The sequence below is a fragment of the Hydra vulgaris genome, chromosome 11 (assembly GCF_038396675.1).
Source record: "Hydra vulgaris chromosome 11, alternate assembly HydraT2T_AEP".
Taxonomy (NCBI): Eukaryota; Metazoa; Cnidaria; class Hydrozoa; order Anthoathecata; family Hydridae; genus Hydra; species Hydra vulgaris.
In genome coordinates, this window is record NC_088930.1 from 24,861,389 (window position 1) to 24,877,096 (window position 15,708).

The 15,708-nt window shown below is 29.1% G+C and overlaps 1 protein-coding gene across 1 annotated transcript; it reads left to right on the top strand.

Annotated features, from left to right (window-relative positions):
* Positions 1–6,400: 6,400 nt before the first annotated feature.
* Positions 6,401–7,786, top strand: LOC100206238 (potassium voltage-gated channel subfamily KQT member 2-like). The gene has a single exon (XM_065809443.1). The coding sequence runs from the start codon at positions 6,719–6,721 to the stop codon at positions 7,784–7,786; it is 1,068 nt and encodes a 355-aa protein (XP_065665515.1). The 5' UTR covers positions 6,401–6,718.
* Positions 7,787–15,708: the final 7,922 nt, after the last annotated feature.

Genomic DNA, 15,708 nt, shown 5'->3' on the forward strand with positions numbered 1-15,708 from the left:
TGTTTTTAAAACATACCCAAAGATATTTATCATTTCTCATTACATTAGATTTGTCAATAATGTTATTGAATACATTGACATTTTATTAAAAGTAGCTGTACTAAATGAGGTTTCTCATTGAGTCTCGACATGTCAGAGACAACAATGAGAAACCTCATATAATGTGATATTAGGGGAAGATCTTTAGCCACAGCAACTCGGTTTGTTACTGCTTTAAAGTAGTTAGGCCAACAAACTTTAAAAAAGCAAACGAATCTTGACCTCGTTTAAGAAAGGCACAAAGGTTTTACTCTACTTTGATGAAAATATATTTTTTATACTGGATTGTGTCTCAAATAGCAGAAACAACCGTGTTATTGTTAAAGGCAACCAAACTGAACTTCCAGATTACTTCACAAAACATCCTAGCCAGGTCACCGTATTTGCACTTTTTACAAACAATATCTCTTGTGTTTGTAAAAGAAGAGGAAAAACTAAACATTACTGCTTAAATAAACATTCTGTAGAGCCATGTCCAGTCTTGGATAGAAGGAACTTATGATAAAAATATGAAAGCTATGTTTACCTAAAATGGAACACCATGCCACACCACCAAAAAGACACAAACCTATCTTGAAAAAAATATGCCGAATTTCTGGCCAAAAAACTAATGTGCTCCTCCAAATGTTGATTCTCTGGACTACTTATTTTAGGCTAAACTTGATTCAGGTGTTTTTGCGAAATCCCACCCAAACAATAGAGCTCTAAAAATCTCACTTGTAAGGGCCTGGGATTGTATTGTGAGAAATTACATCCAGAAGACGTGCCATGGATTCAGAGGTTGAATTGAAAATGTTATTGAGAAAAAAGGTATCCGTTTTGCATAAAATTACTTTAGACATGATAAAAAACAATTTTTATTTATAAACTTTTTTGTAAAAGAATTTATTTTTTGTTGTAATAAAAAGTTTGTCTTTTCTGTTATACTTTTTTATTACGCACCTGGCAGTTATTTCAGACAAATAGGCATCATTTGTTGGAATGAAAAACTTAAACAACGGAATCTAATTAACATACGTCAACGAATCTTTGTTAACAACCCTGTAGTTAACGAAACACTCACTCAAAACGTTGAAAATTTATGAATAAAGGTTAAGCGTAAATTACGCAAACAGTTTGAAGGACATGGTTTTATTATATTCAGGAAAAATTCTAGTATTTAGAGTTTCTTGTTTGTTTCAATATGGAACGAAAATTCGAAACGGGATGGGGCTTCTAAAATAAGAAATTTAAAAAAACGAGAGTGCATGGCAACTGAGCATCCAAAAACAAAAGCTTTTCCCATCAAATCAAAATAAATGAATCAAATTTTATATACAATTAAAATCATACGGTGAAAATAATAAAAACAGCAAACGACCCGATAAAAGCAATAACAGTGATAATGAGGTGATCATTTTACTTGAAGACTCTACACTATCACTATTAAAACTAAAGGATCATATACATACAATGCATTTTAAGAAAAGGTTATAATTTTTTTTCAAAATAAAAGTTCTAATTTCAACTTCAAGATCAATGCAAAAGTTTTTTTTTTTTAATCGAATTCAGTATTTAATTTTAATAACAACTATTGTGTTCTATGAGTTAAAAATGTAAAGACCAGAAAAATGTAAATGTAAAGATCTGAAGCATTTCCAGATATTACAATTTGTGATCACATACTTCACGTGTTGTGGAGTATTTCTCCTACAAATTGCATATCTTTTCTGCTTGCTCGTTTTTAACTTTAAAAGGCATAACTATTGTCAAGGCAACTATTGTCTTATTTATGTTCATTTTAGGCCCTTTTACTCAATTCCATTTTTCCAACACTAAACTATTCGCATTAATAGCTTAGTTATTTTTATTGTCTCTGTCAACCACAATTCATATGTATAGAATAGCTATATAAGAACTCTTTAGAGAGACAAAAATAAAAAGCAAAGGACTGAGCATAGAACCCTGAAACACTCCAATTTTCACGACAAAACCATCAATATCAGAATAACAACTTACTATTAAGTTGTTATTTATTAGTAAGTTGTTACTAAATAGTAAGTTGTTACTTAATAGCAAGTTGTTACTTTTTAGTTAGTTGTTACTTTTTAGTTAGTTGTTACTTTTTAGTAAGCTGTTTATATTTGTTTATATTTACTTTAGTTACAAAATTTAATTCGTCAACATAGCTTTAATTACAAATAATTTGAAATTTCGGTTTGAATTTCTACAGTGAATTCAAATGAAAACTTCATCAAACCTTGAAAAATCAGATTTTATTTAAATATTTTTTTTTATATTGAAGCTCAAGTTACTTATTTAAAGGTATATATAAACTAAAAGTTACTGCTATTGCAATACTTATAATTTTATTATCTTAATTGGAAACATGCAAAAAATGATTTATAATATTCTAAGCACTATCAACAATGATTTATTAATAATATAATACAAATCTAGTTTTTATGCATATGTATTGCTATATGAATCCAGAAAAAGGAAAACCAATCAAATTAAAAGATGAGCAAAGTACGTCAGATCCGGGAGCTGATGAGATTGCAGCCCCAAAAACAAGCCAAATATTGAGCTTTTCCAGATGTCGCTGAGACAGTAAAAGACCAATTTCTTAAAGATAGAAGCATCGAAAACATGTTGAAACTGGTTGCTACTTAAAATATCAAAACAACAAATTTAAAAAAGTCCAGAAAAAAAAAAAAATTACAGACAATATTCGGTTGACCTTTTCAAAAAATTACCCTTTCCAAGGAGACAAATACAAGCTACAGATTAAAGGTCAGAAGCTAATCAAAATAAGTGTAATTCTGGCCCCTTTTGAATAGCTTTGTTAATGCTTGGTATTTTTTGGTAAACGCAACATAAAGCCCTCATATATTTAATTAAGACATTTCTATATTTACGGGCCTATAGGCCTGGAGCTGCAAATCTAGAAATGTTTTAATCCGGCCCTGGTCGGAACACATCCAAAAGTTTTGAGCTTTGTAAACGAATTTTTGGACGGAGCAGCAGTAGTTAAAACAGATCAAAATACATATTTATAACTTTTATAATTTATATTAACTACATCAATATATTATTAAAGATTTTCTTTTATCTTTTTTGTGTGGGTATTAAGCATTTAAAGCTTAAAGATCCTCATTTCTTTTATATTGTATTTACATTTTTACTTTCAATTTCTTAAACTCTTTTAAATTTTTAAAAAGCTTTTCGGTATCCTATCGAATGCCACATCCTTTGTTTGTTTTCGGTATCAAATCAAATGCCGTATCCTTTGTTCTGTATAAAAAACATTAGGATTATCCACACACACACAAAAAAAGGAGAAATACGGAAACCGTATATTTTAAGGAGAAAATAGTGTCTCTTTGCTGTCTGACTTTCTCTCGTGCGGAAAATAGAAGCAACGGAAACGGTAAGTTTTAAGAGAGAAGGCATTGTCTCTTTGTTGCTATATTTATTTCGTTGAATCTATGGGAAAATTTTTAACAGTGAAGATTTTAGCTCTACTTCCTTGATAAGTCATCGTGCTTTCTAGTTTCTTACAGCCATGTATTTTGCCAATTTTTGGCAAACGCAACCCGATTTTGCTTTTAATATCGGTTTTCTTCTTGGACTATTTTCTTAACAATTTATAAAATTTCTAACTTTATAGATACTGTTTTAACAGTTTCCTTGTTTTATGAAATAAGGAAACTTCAGCATTTGAGAGTTTGCAATATTCAAACATCTGTTGTTTGGAAAATCAAACTCTTTTTTATTGTAGACTACAATTTTCAATGTTGTCTAAAAGTGTTTTTAACATGATTTTATCAATATTTTTAATTCCCTTTAATTTTATCAATATTTAATTTGTGGTTATTAGATATAAGTAAAACTTTTCCTTGAAGAAATACTTGTTTTCATATATTTCTTCAGATGCCAAAAACATTGACCGCTCACACCTTATGTTTTTATGACTATGATTTAGGCTTTTGGTTTCCATTTCTCTGCAATAATTGTTTTGAATTGTTTTGCTATTGTAAGTTTTTTTATCAATCTGCTTATTTTTTTGTATTTTCTTGAATATGTTAAGCATATCGCTAATGCACCAATATATTTCAATTTTTTGTTTTAGGTGCCCTAAGAAGGCCTAACGGTTTTGTCACATAGCACTGCGGAAGAGCATTTAAATAGGAAGTTCACACTTTCTTTCTTACCGATGGCGAAACATGGCCAAAGCTCGCTTCGAACCCTGGATCTCTTGCTTCTAAAGCATTTAACCACTACCACGGCTACCACCAGCCATGACTGCTAAACTTATACTCATGTTACATAAACGTAACCTTGATTTCCCAGCGGTCACAGATGTCTATAAGACGTCTCTATAACGTTTTATGGACGTCTAAAGTCCGTAGAACGTCTGTAAGACGTCCAACGAACGTTCTGAAACCATTGTTTTTAAGAATTATTCAAGACTTATTCAAACTTAGGCACTTTTTTGCGCTTACTTAACACATTATTAAAACGTTTAATGCTCACAAGAAAAAACTCATAACGGTGTTTTACCCCAAAATTACATTTATAATAAATATATTTTGCACTCAAAACTTTTTTAACAAATTTATTTAGGTTTTATAATGACTATTTTGATGATTATTAACAATTAAGTTTATTTATGTTTAAGTCTAGAGTTGTCGTAAGCTTTAATAGTTATTTATAAAATTAGTAATACAGATTTGAATATTTGCTAAAAATCCCACGAAATTAATAATACAGACTTAAATATTTGCTAAAAATCCCACGAAATTGATGATACAGACTTAACCACTTTAAAATTTATTTAGTTATTTTATTTGCTGAAAATCCCACGAAATTATATAAGAAACACACAAATAAAAAAACTCCAATTTCAATGCACTAAATGCCGCACTCAATGACCAATAAATTAATAAACTATCACTTGGAAGACAGCAGAAAAATATGGTATAGATAGAAAAAGGACAGTCTGTTAAAAAAAGACAGAGTGTTAAATCTCTCATTATACCCACCCCCACCCACTAATAAGGCGATTTTCAAGTGAATCGAGTGATTTTAAACGTTTTCTCATTTTTAGAAAATAGTTGGTACTTTTAAAGAACACACCCTCCCCCATACCCCCATTTTATTCCTAGAAACGCCTCTGAGTACACTTTACAGTAGTTAAGTTAACTTAAGACAGAACTTTTTTAAAAGTTTGAAAATGTACTGTGCCAAAAAAATATTGTTTAAAAAGATTTCTTACTAAAAAAAAATTATTTTTTTAGTACAAAATTCTACTTTTTTACTAAAAGACTAAAGTATTTTGTTTTAGATAATTATTTTTTGTAGAAAAAATGGTAAGATGTTAACCAAAATATAAATTGGTTAATTTAGTACTTTTCTTACAACATAAAATATTTGGCCACGCTTACAATAAAGCAGTTACAATAAGGTTTTTTCCGTTGTGTTAAACACATCGGAACAAACCTTAGAAAAGTTAGTTTTGACAAAAACAAGAAAATGGTTTGGATAAAAATAACTCAATAATAGCATTTTCTAAGAAAAGTATTTATTTTTATATAGAAAATAGTTTTGATAAAACATTATGAATGTACTAGGCATCTTTTCAACAAGATATGTTTTGTCCAACAACTGGATCCAAAGACTTCAAATGAAAAAAAAAAAGATTCATTAAAAAAGCCAGCATCAATTATAAATACGATCTGCAAACTTATTTGTTGTTTCTTAAATACTCTTAGTTTACAACCGACGTCAAATATAACTTTCTTTGTCATTATTTTGGTGTTTTACGTCAATTTTAACGTTGGGTGCACACTGGATGTAACTTTAACTTTTTTTTTCTAATAAAATGAATATATATATAAATTGACGCATTCCAAAAAAAACTATAACAGAGAGTTATCAGTGTTTTTTATTGCAATTACACAATTCAATTCAAAGTCATTAGTTTATCTTGTCTTTACCACCTCCTCTGCTAAAGCAAGTAGTTCGCGCAGTTTTAGAGTAGTTAGAACTGGGTAAATTAGCCCCTCCCGACCTTTTCTCTAGTTACAGTTTTTCCTACACTAATTCCAAGTAAAATGATTGTTTAAAGTTTCCTGTTGTTTGAAGGAAACAGTCATTATTTTTTACGAATACGCATTTTCTTACGCATCAAACAATTTGAAAACGTTTTTAATAATGCGGTTTTAATTACTCATTGAAAAAAAGTTTGCTTGTGTATATCTTGATAAAAATCTTAAGAAATATACGAGTATTATTTTAGTTATAGTTTAATTAAAAACACATTGCTCTAAAAAATATGAAAATAAATTAACAAATAAGTTAATAAATGTAGATAAGTATGTCAACTTTTTCAGGAAATAAATATTGTCACAAGATAAAGTTGCTTGTGTACAACTTTTTCGATAAACCGAAAACAAAGTTATCTTACATTTACCATGTTGTCATCCTCCTTTTAATAGTTGGAAATCTGGCTCTTACAATTGTGTCTACCAAAACCGATTTGGAAGTAAGTTTTGACATTCACTATACGTTGTTTATTTACGAGCTTGTTCTTTTGATAATTTTTAGTGTAGAGTTCTTTATTCGAATATATGTTTGCAGTTCTAATGTCAAGTACCGGAAATTACATGGAAAATTATTATATCTGAAAAATTTTTATATGATAATTGATCTTATTGTTATAGTTACATCTGCTTTTACTGTTTTTTTGTGTGACACCAGATCAAATGTGGATTTTCTTCGGTATGCAAGATTTTTTCATATACTTCGGCTTTTGAGAATGGATAGAACAAGAAGGGATTTACACACTATGTGGAATGCTATTTATAGTCACAGAAAAGAGCTTTTAACGTGCTACTTCTTTTGCGCTGTGATTCTCTTGCTAGGGTCTTATGTTATTTTTCTTACAGAAAGCAGTAATAAAAATTTAAATGGAAAGATGAACAATATGTTAACCAGTTTATACTGGGGAATCATAACATTTACAACAATAGGGTATGGAGATTACACTCCTCATACATGGTACGGCAAAATGGTTGCTGGATTTTTAGCTATGGTCGGGTGTGCTTTTCTAGCTTTACCTGCTGGTATTTTAGGATCCGGATTTGCTTTGCAAGTTTCCAAGCAAAAGAAAGAAAAAGGTACCTTCAAGGTCAAGAACCCAGCTGCACTTCTAATCCAATGTGCCTGGAGATGTTATGCTGTAAGAAACTCAAAAATAAAAGCTACATGGAGTTACTTCGTTATGAAAAGTGTTGCAGCCAAAGAAAAAGCAAATACGAATTACCAAAAGAATTTTGCAAGTAATTTTATGAACTTACTACCGAAATCCAAAATAAAGTATACTGAAGGAGACATAAGTGATAAATTATTTGGACTTAAAAGAAATTCTAAAGACCTAAATGGATTTGAAGAACTGGTAGATATTTTCCAAAAAAACCAGGATTATAATGACTGGTCGTCAGATATTCAAGTAGAGTATAAGTTGGCCTTCAATTTTATTACAATTATAAAACTCATACTAGCTGCAAGATCATTTTCAGATATTCGACACCCTTATGTCAACATGGAGCACGTTCTTCAAAGTAACAGTATGACTATAATGCTATCATTATCTCACTTAAAAGATATCAAAAAGATTAATGAAGTTATTATTTCTGAGATTAACGATTTAAAAAGAGAAATAAAAGAATTGAAAAAATTTAGGTGTATCCAAAGAAATGTATAAAAATTTTGACAATATTTGTATAAGAATTCTTTTATAAGCTCCTTAATTAATTTTAACTCCAAAAACTTAATGATGTATCTTAAATTTCATCAAACGTCTTCTGATGGTTTGAAGGTTTTATTTGCAAGTTTTTTAATTTATTTTTTTGTTCGGATTAAATAAATTTTATAAAAGAGAAAAAAATTTTTTACCTTGAGCACCAAAAACACTGACTATGCTTTCTAAAGGATTGACTAAGCCATAAAAAATACTTAATATTTTATTGAAAAAGAGTTGTTTGTAGCCGTTTTTTCCAAAAAATGTTAGAAGTTAGCTTCCGCTTCTTCAGTAAATAGAATTGGGGGAAAGGTGATTTGAAATTACGGCAGTTTGTTACGGATTTAGGAATGATCTGTGCAAATTATTCCTAAATCTGTTTTATTATACCATGATTTTTTATTATGTTAAAAACTAAACTAAATTGTATTCACAAAACTAGCGTATCGTTTTATGATGCAATATTTACAAAGTATGCAAGCAACCTCTTTGGTTGTCCATAATGTAAGATACAAGGCATTTCAAACCCTTGCACAACACTAATAGTGTTTAACAAACTCATGATATTTGTGGAATTTTTATAAAATTGCCTTTTCCGATATACAAAACGTAATCTGTTCATGGTAAAGGCAATTCAGTCACAAAATTGAAATAAGTAGTGTTTTGGTATCCTGTGGTGTAAGTTTATAATTTCACGCTAAAAGGAGATCAATCTGATACTTGGTATGCATTGAAACTAGTGATGAGCGATATGTGATTTATGCTAAAAGGAGACAAGTCACTGACTGAGATTCTTCTTGCATAATATTCTGCTGCAAGTTTATTCGATATTGGCAGCAGACAAACAACATTAAGCTGTATTGAAAAGGCATCAACAGTGAATTCTTGTGTTGTTTATAATCGTAGGCCGCACTAATAATTTCGAATTTAATTATTTTATTATTTGTTGTTTTCTTGAATTCGAAACAACAACAAAAAAAAACAGCTTATGTCCATAACAATATATATTTAATTTAACAATTATTATTTTAATTTTTTTTTTAAACATCTATCAAATTTAAAATTTTTGAATAAACTTATAATTTTAGAATGAACTATTTTTAAAAAATTTTAGGATGAACTAAAATTTTTCCGGTTATTTTTGCATCTATTTTTCAGAAATATAATTTTGGTTTGATTTAATCTTCGTAAATGATTAAATCAAATGAGTTTAATTTTTGTTTTATTTTAAAAAAATAACAAAGAAAAAAATTAAAAAGTTTCTTTTTAATCCATTATGGTTACAAAATCAAGCAATAGCTAAATTTCTAAAAACCTTATCTCAGGACTTAGTTAACTCTGTAATATTTTTCTGTATGTGTACTTTTATTTAACTTAAATAAAAGACTGTCCAACTTATCTACTATTTATCAGCCCAGAAGAAGGGCCAAAGCTTCAACATCAGCAATCAGCTTAGTTGTTGAGCTATCAGTATTAGAGATTCTGTTCGTCTTTAGAACTAAACCGTCATGCTCCCTCCGTTTTTCCTTTATTGATTTTTTTGAAATATTATTCAAAAAAAAGCACAAATAAAAATTAAATGTTTCTTCTTCTTATTTCAATAAATGTCTATTGACTAATATATGCCTTTAAGAAATTAAAATGTTCGAAAGTTGTCTTAATGGCCTCATGTTTCTTTTTCATATGATTTTTTTTTTTGACCTATATTTGAAAGGTAAAATATTAGTTTTGGTGGAAAATTGATATACTGAGCTTAAAAATCATTCAAGGGAAAAAGTTATACTTGTTTTACCTAGCTTTGAGTCTCTAGATTGCATTTATAACAATAAATCATCCCATTGTAAAAGTTGGTCCTGAGGGTTTTTGCTCACCTCTGTCCCACTTTTCAAGAATTGCATTTTTGCTTTTTCAGCTGCAAAACTGTGTCGGAAACATTCATGAAGAAAACCAATTTGAAATACTGAGCTATTTTAACGAAGAAAATCTTTATATTAACACCAAAGTATAGCTTGCAAAGGCACATACGATGTGCTTTATGTTACTGAACAATTTGGTCTGGATAATATTCGTCTAATGAATATACTAAACTTCATTTGTACTTTGACAAATGTTGGGGGCAGAATAAAAATCATGCTCTGACTCAATTTTTGGCAACTCAAAAGTTGGCATAATATGAACATGTTTCAAAAGATTGAAGAATTTTATCCGGTTAGAGGCCACTCATATCTCTCATCACTAATGTTTGTGACAGAGAAAGTTAAATTTTATTAAAATTTAGTTTTATATTATACTTTAAATCTTTCATTTTGACAGATTACTATCAGTTGATGAAATGAAATAAAAAATAAAGATAAAAACGTTCATTTTTTCATTTGCCTACAATCACTGCACTTACCAAACAGGATTCATGTGCTAAGCGTACATTCAACTTAAAAACTCTTTGTAGATAAAATTGCGTTTACCAGAACAAAAAATCTTTCCTCAAAATAAAGTAAGCATATAAAAAAGCGAAAATAGATAAATTATAAAGCTCCATAATTTCAACGGAGTTTGAACAATTTTATGGTGATATTTAAACGAGACCAACAACTAAAGATGTTATTGAAGATGGCTAACGGGTGATGCGGAAGTTATCGGACAAATCCTAATTTCATTATTTGAGCATAATAATTGTGGTTTTATGCGTAGGCATAAACGTTCTATAAAATATAAACTTTATTATTTGAAACACAATTATTTAAAATGAGGTTAAATGCAGCTGAACGAGAATCTTTTCGAAAGCGACTCAAAATGTTTTTTGTAAATAAACCTAATATATAAAAAAAAAATCGTAAATCATTTTGAAAAGGAAGGATTTGCTCAAAGTACAATATATGATAACCTAAAAAGACTTAAAACTGTTCAATTGTTTTCTGATAAAAAGCACCCTGGTCGTCCGACATCCTGGACTAGAGAAAAGAAAGCCGAATTAACGAGACTTGTCAACAATCGAAAAGGGGTCAGTCAGAGAAAAATAGGTATTAAATTCGGTGTAAATCAATCGACAATTGGTCGATTGATTTACACCAAAAAAAATGAATATTAAATATAGAAAACGTGAAAAGACTCCAAAATACACTATAGAACAACAAATAAAGGCAAAGAAAAGAAGCAGGAAACTAGTTAACCAAATCTATTACACAAAATCGCTTCTAGTCATCGATGACGAAAAATACTTTTGTTTTGCAGGGGACAACATGCCTGGAAATTCTGGATACTACACAAACAACAAAAAGACATGCCCAGAAAGTGTTCGTTTTATAGGGAAAAGAGAAATTTCCAAAAAAAATTATTAATGTGGATAGCCATATCTGAGCGTGGTATGTCCGAGCCATTGTTTCGCACCTCCAAGGCTGTAGCGATCAATTCATCAATCTATATTAATGAATGTTTAGAAAAACAACTTTTTCCATTTATTCGCGAGTATCATGGAGACTTTAACTATTTATTTTGGCCAGATTTAGCAAGTTCTCATTATTCTAAAGATTCTCTAAATTGGATGGACCAATATGTCTATTACGTTGATAAAGAATCTAATCCCCCAAATGTGCCTCAAGCACGACCAATTGAAAATTTTTGGGGAAATTTGGCACAGAAGGTTTACGAGGGAGATTGGCAAGCTTCAACAGAGCAAGTTTTGATTGATTGCATTAAACTAAAACTATAAGAAATTGATTTAAACTTTTTACAGTCGCATATGAAAGGCGTCAGAGCAAAATTGAGATCAATTGCAGATGGTGGTGTTTTTTCATATAAAAAATAATATATTTTTATTAAAAGATAAATGCTTTATTTAAAAATAATATAATAGTAGTTTGTTTTTTTATTTATAAATAAGTTATTGGCGTTTTTATTTTGTCCGATAACTTCCGCATCACCCGTTAGTAATAAAAACATAAGACTCGTTTGCGTCCTATAATATTATTAATTAGATTTTCATATTACACATAAGCTGTGAACACTGTATAATGAATAATTAAAATATTTTGTTATTAAAAGCACAAATGTTTGCCAAAATGAGCTCAGCCAAGTTCCATAAAAAAAGATACAGTAAACTCCCGGTTGTTCGAACTGACACTTGTTCGAATTTCCCGCCTATTCGAAGCAATTTTCATTCTCCATGAATTTTCCTTAACAAACTTTATCCGGTACAGGATTTTCAGCAATTCGAAATTTCGGTTAATTGAAGTAAATTCTCATTCCCCAAGGAGGTTCAAATAACCGGGAGTTAACTGTGTTTCCTTCAAATTTATCTAAAGCTAAATATGAGCCTCGCTTTAGTTAAAAAAGATTTATTGAATAAAGTTTTGTTCTTCAAATGTACATTTTTTGTTTTTGTTTTTCAAAAACATGGTTGTCCTTTTTGAACCCTTTTTAGCATGAACCAGTTGACAGTGTTTGCAGGGGTGACGCAACCATTGATATTGTTTATCAATTTAGCAACTAAAAAAAAAATCAATCATTCCGTTAGAAATTTCGTTAATAGCCTTGGAAGTAATAGCCTTGCATCATACATCAATTTTAAATCAAAATAACGCAATTTTTAACTAGACTTTAAAATACTGGTTTGTTTCCACTTGTCTTTAATAAATCCAAAACATAAGTTGTACACATGTGCTAACAAAAAACAAAGTGTCAATGGGCTTTTTTAAAAGTATAAACATTCATCTATCAAATTTTTTAAAAGTATAAACATCTATCGAGTTAGAAACAAAAAAAAATTATTTAGTAACTTAAAAATATACAAAACATAAAAAAAAAAAATGTTAGAAAAAAGAAATGTTACAAAATTGAAGGATAGTCCCGGACACAAAGCTTAACCATGATTTTAAAATCAATATTTTGCACTCCCAGCCAATTGCTTTGGCATATTATAATAAATATAATGCAAATACCATATTTTCAATTAAATAATGCTTTTATAATATTTAAAATCACATGGCTTTTTTAGTTTAAGTTGTACATCAAGTGAAAATTTAATTTGGTCGTCTTGTAAAAAATATGTAAAAAATCAAATTTTTGTTATTGGTGTAGTTTAAAAAAGAAATTTTTGCTCTTTCAGAAAATATTTACTTTTACACATGCTTTTTAATTAAATTTTTCCAAAATTTACTTCCTATTATAACATGTATTAGTTTGTTCCCTTTGCAACGTCCTTTGCAGCAATGTTTTTTGGTCATTTTGGGCCAAAATTATTAACCAAACTTGATAATATAAACTTTCTTAAGAATGAAGAAACTTAAAGCCTAAAAGGGTTAATTGATAAAGAAATACACCAGGAAGGAGGAGAAAATCATTCTAAATGATCATATTTTTTTTTTTATCTTTATTTTGTTAGTTTTCTCAGTTTGTGATATTTCAGACTTAAAACAAGCATATCTCAGCTTCTATGAATTACTTTTGAATGGAATTTTCAAGGTTTGTTCATCTGTATATAAGTTAGTTTGTGAACCAGAGTTTATTTAATTATTTGAGTATTTTAGGAGTTACGGGATGGTTTTTGTTAAATTTTACCCCTTTTTTAATTTCCCCAAATACGTAGAGCTACCATTATGGATCTAAACATAATTATAAGTTTTTACTGGTTCACATACTAATTTTATGTATATCCTGCATGCAAACCAAACATCATGCAAAACGAATGTACAGATAACTAAAACTCTTTGTTTTAAGAAAGTGATGTTTTAAGCATTTTTTTGCTGATTCAGCATTAAAGAAAGTAAATAACTTTTTTTTCTTTTTTTTTTTTTAAATGTAATACAAATATAACTTCTTTTTGCTGAAAAATAAAATAAACTTTCCAACAAGTTGCATTTTTTATTTTTTTACTAGACGACCACCTTAATCTCACATATCACAAATATCACATGAATTTAATAAATTTTTTACTGAAATAGGTCCTAAACTATCAATTAAGATCCCTAATACCAAAGCCTTATTTAGTGACTTCTTATTACCATTGGATAAGTGCGTATGCTCTGATGAGTTGTCCTCTGATTTATCAACTGAAGAACTTGAAAGGGCATTCAAATCTGTTAAAAAGAATAAATCATGTGGATCAGATGAAATAAACGGAAACGTGATTATAGATTGTTTCGAGCAATTAAAAGATGTTCTCCTTAAAGTTTTTAGCGCTTCAATTAAACAAGAAAATTTTCCAGAGCAATTAAAAATTGCTAAAGTGACTCCTATTTATAAAGAGGGGGATCAATCTAAAATAACAAACTATCGCCCCATCTCTGTGCTTTCTATATTTTCGAAAGTTTTAGAAAGAATTATGTGTAACAGAGTATACAAACATCTTGACAAAAGTAACTTACTATACGCTAATCAGTTTGGTTTTAAAAAAGATAACTCAACGGAGCATGCCATCATCCAATTTGTAAATGAAATCTCAAAATCTTCTGAACAATCAAAATATACTTTAGGTATTTTTATTGACCTATCGAAAGCCTTCGATACGGTCAACCATCACATTTTACTTGAAAAGCTGAAATACTATGGAATAAATAAACAAGTGTTAAGGTGGTTCAAAAGTTATTTATCGAATAGAAAACAATTTGTTATCGGTAATGACAGCTATCAAAACAATTGTCTAAATATAAAATGCGGGGTTCCACAAGGTTCAATCCTTGGACCACTCCTTTTTTTAATCTATATAAACGATCTAAATAAAGCAACTAATCTGATGAGCATCATGTTCGCAGATAATACTAATTTATTTCTCTCTAAGAGTGATATTAACGAACTTTTTGCTACAGCAAATAAAGAACTTGAACATTTATCCCACTGGTTCAAATCTAATAAACTAACACTAAACACCGAAAAAACTAAATGGACACTTTTTCATTCGCTTAAGAAAAAAAATTTCTTACCCTCAAACTTGCCTCAAATCTTTATTGACAATATTGAAATTAAAAGAGATCCCGTCAACAAATTTTTAGGTGTTTATCTCGATGAGAACATTACTTGGAATCAACACATTAATTATATATGCTCTAAAGTCTCTAAAAACATTAGAGTTTTATACAAAGCTCGAAATTATCTCAATAAGATAAATTTAAGACAACTCTATTTCTCATTTATTCATTGTTACTTAAACTATGCAAATATTGCCTGGGGAAGTACTGAAAAAAGTAAACTACAACTTCTTTATCACTGTCAGAAACGGGCAATTCGCATAATTAACTTTGCTGATCGTTTTTCTCATTGTAAACCTTACTTTATTGAAATGAGAATTTTAAATATATATGAACTCAACATCTTGAAAATTTTATGTTTTGTTTATATGTGGAAAAACAATCTATCTCCTCCAGTCTTTAAAGATCTCTTCAATTTAAAACCAATCAACAAATACGAACTTAGAAATATAAATTTTTCAGAAAAAACTTTTTGTCACACAAATTTTAATCAATTCTGTCTTGCCTATCGTGCGCCACACCTGTGAAATAAACTTGTTTTGCCATATTTTGATTTTGATCTAACTAATTCTCTTCATCTTTTTAAAAACAAAGCAAAAAATTTTATTCTTTCTCAAGATAACATTTTACATAATTACTAATCACTTGAAAAAATTTAATTTCTTGTTATTTTTTTTTATTTTTCTCACGTTTTGTATTTTATATTGTTTACAATATTTTGCTAGTTTATATTATTTACAGTTTAACTCGTGTAAAAGATTAATATATATGTATTCTTCATAATACCTTGCACTTCACATTTATTGTAAATAAAAAAACATTAAAAAAGATGTAAAAAACTATATATTTTATTATGTTTTATAAGGTCCTGATGACAAGATCCTTGTGATCTTCTTTCGCAAACCGAGTTTATATTGTTAGTCTGCT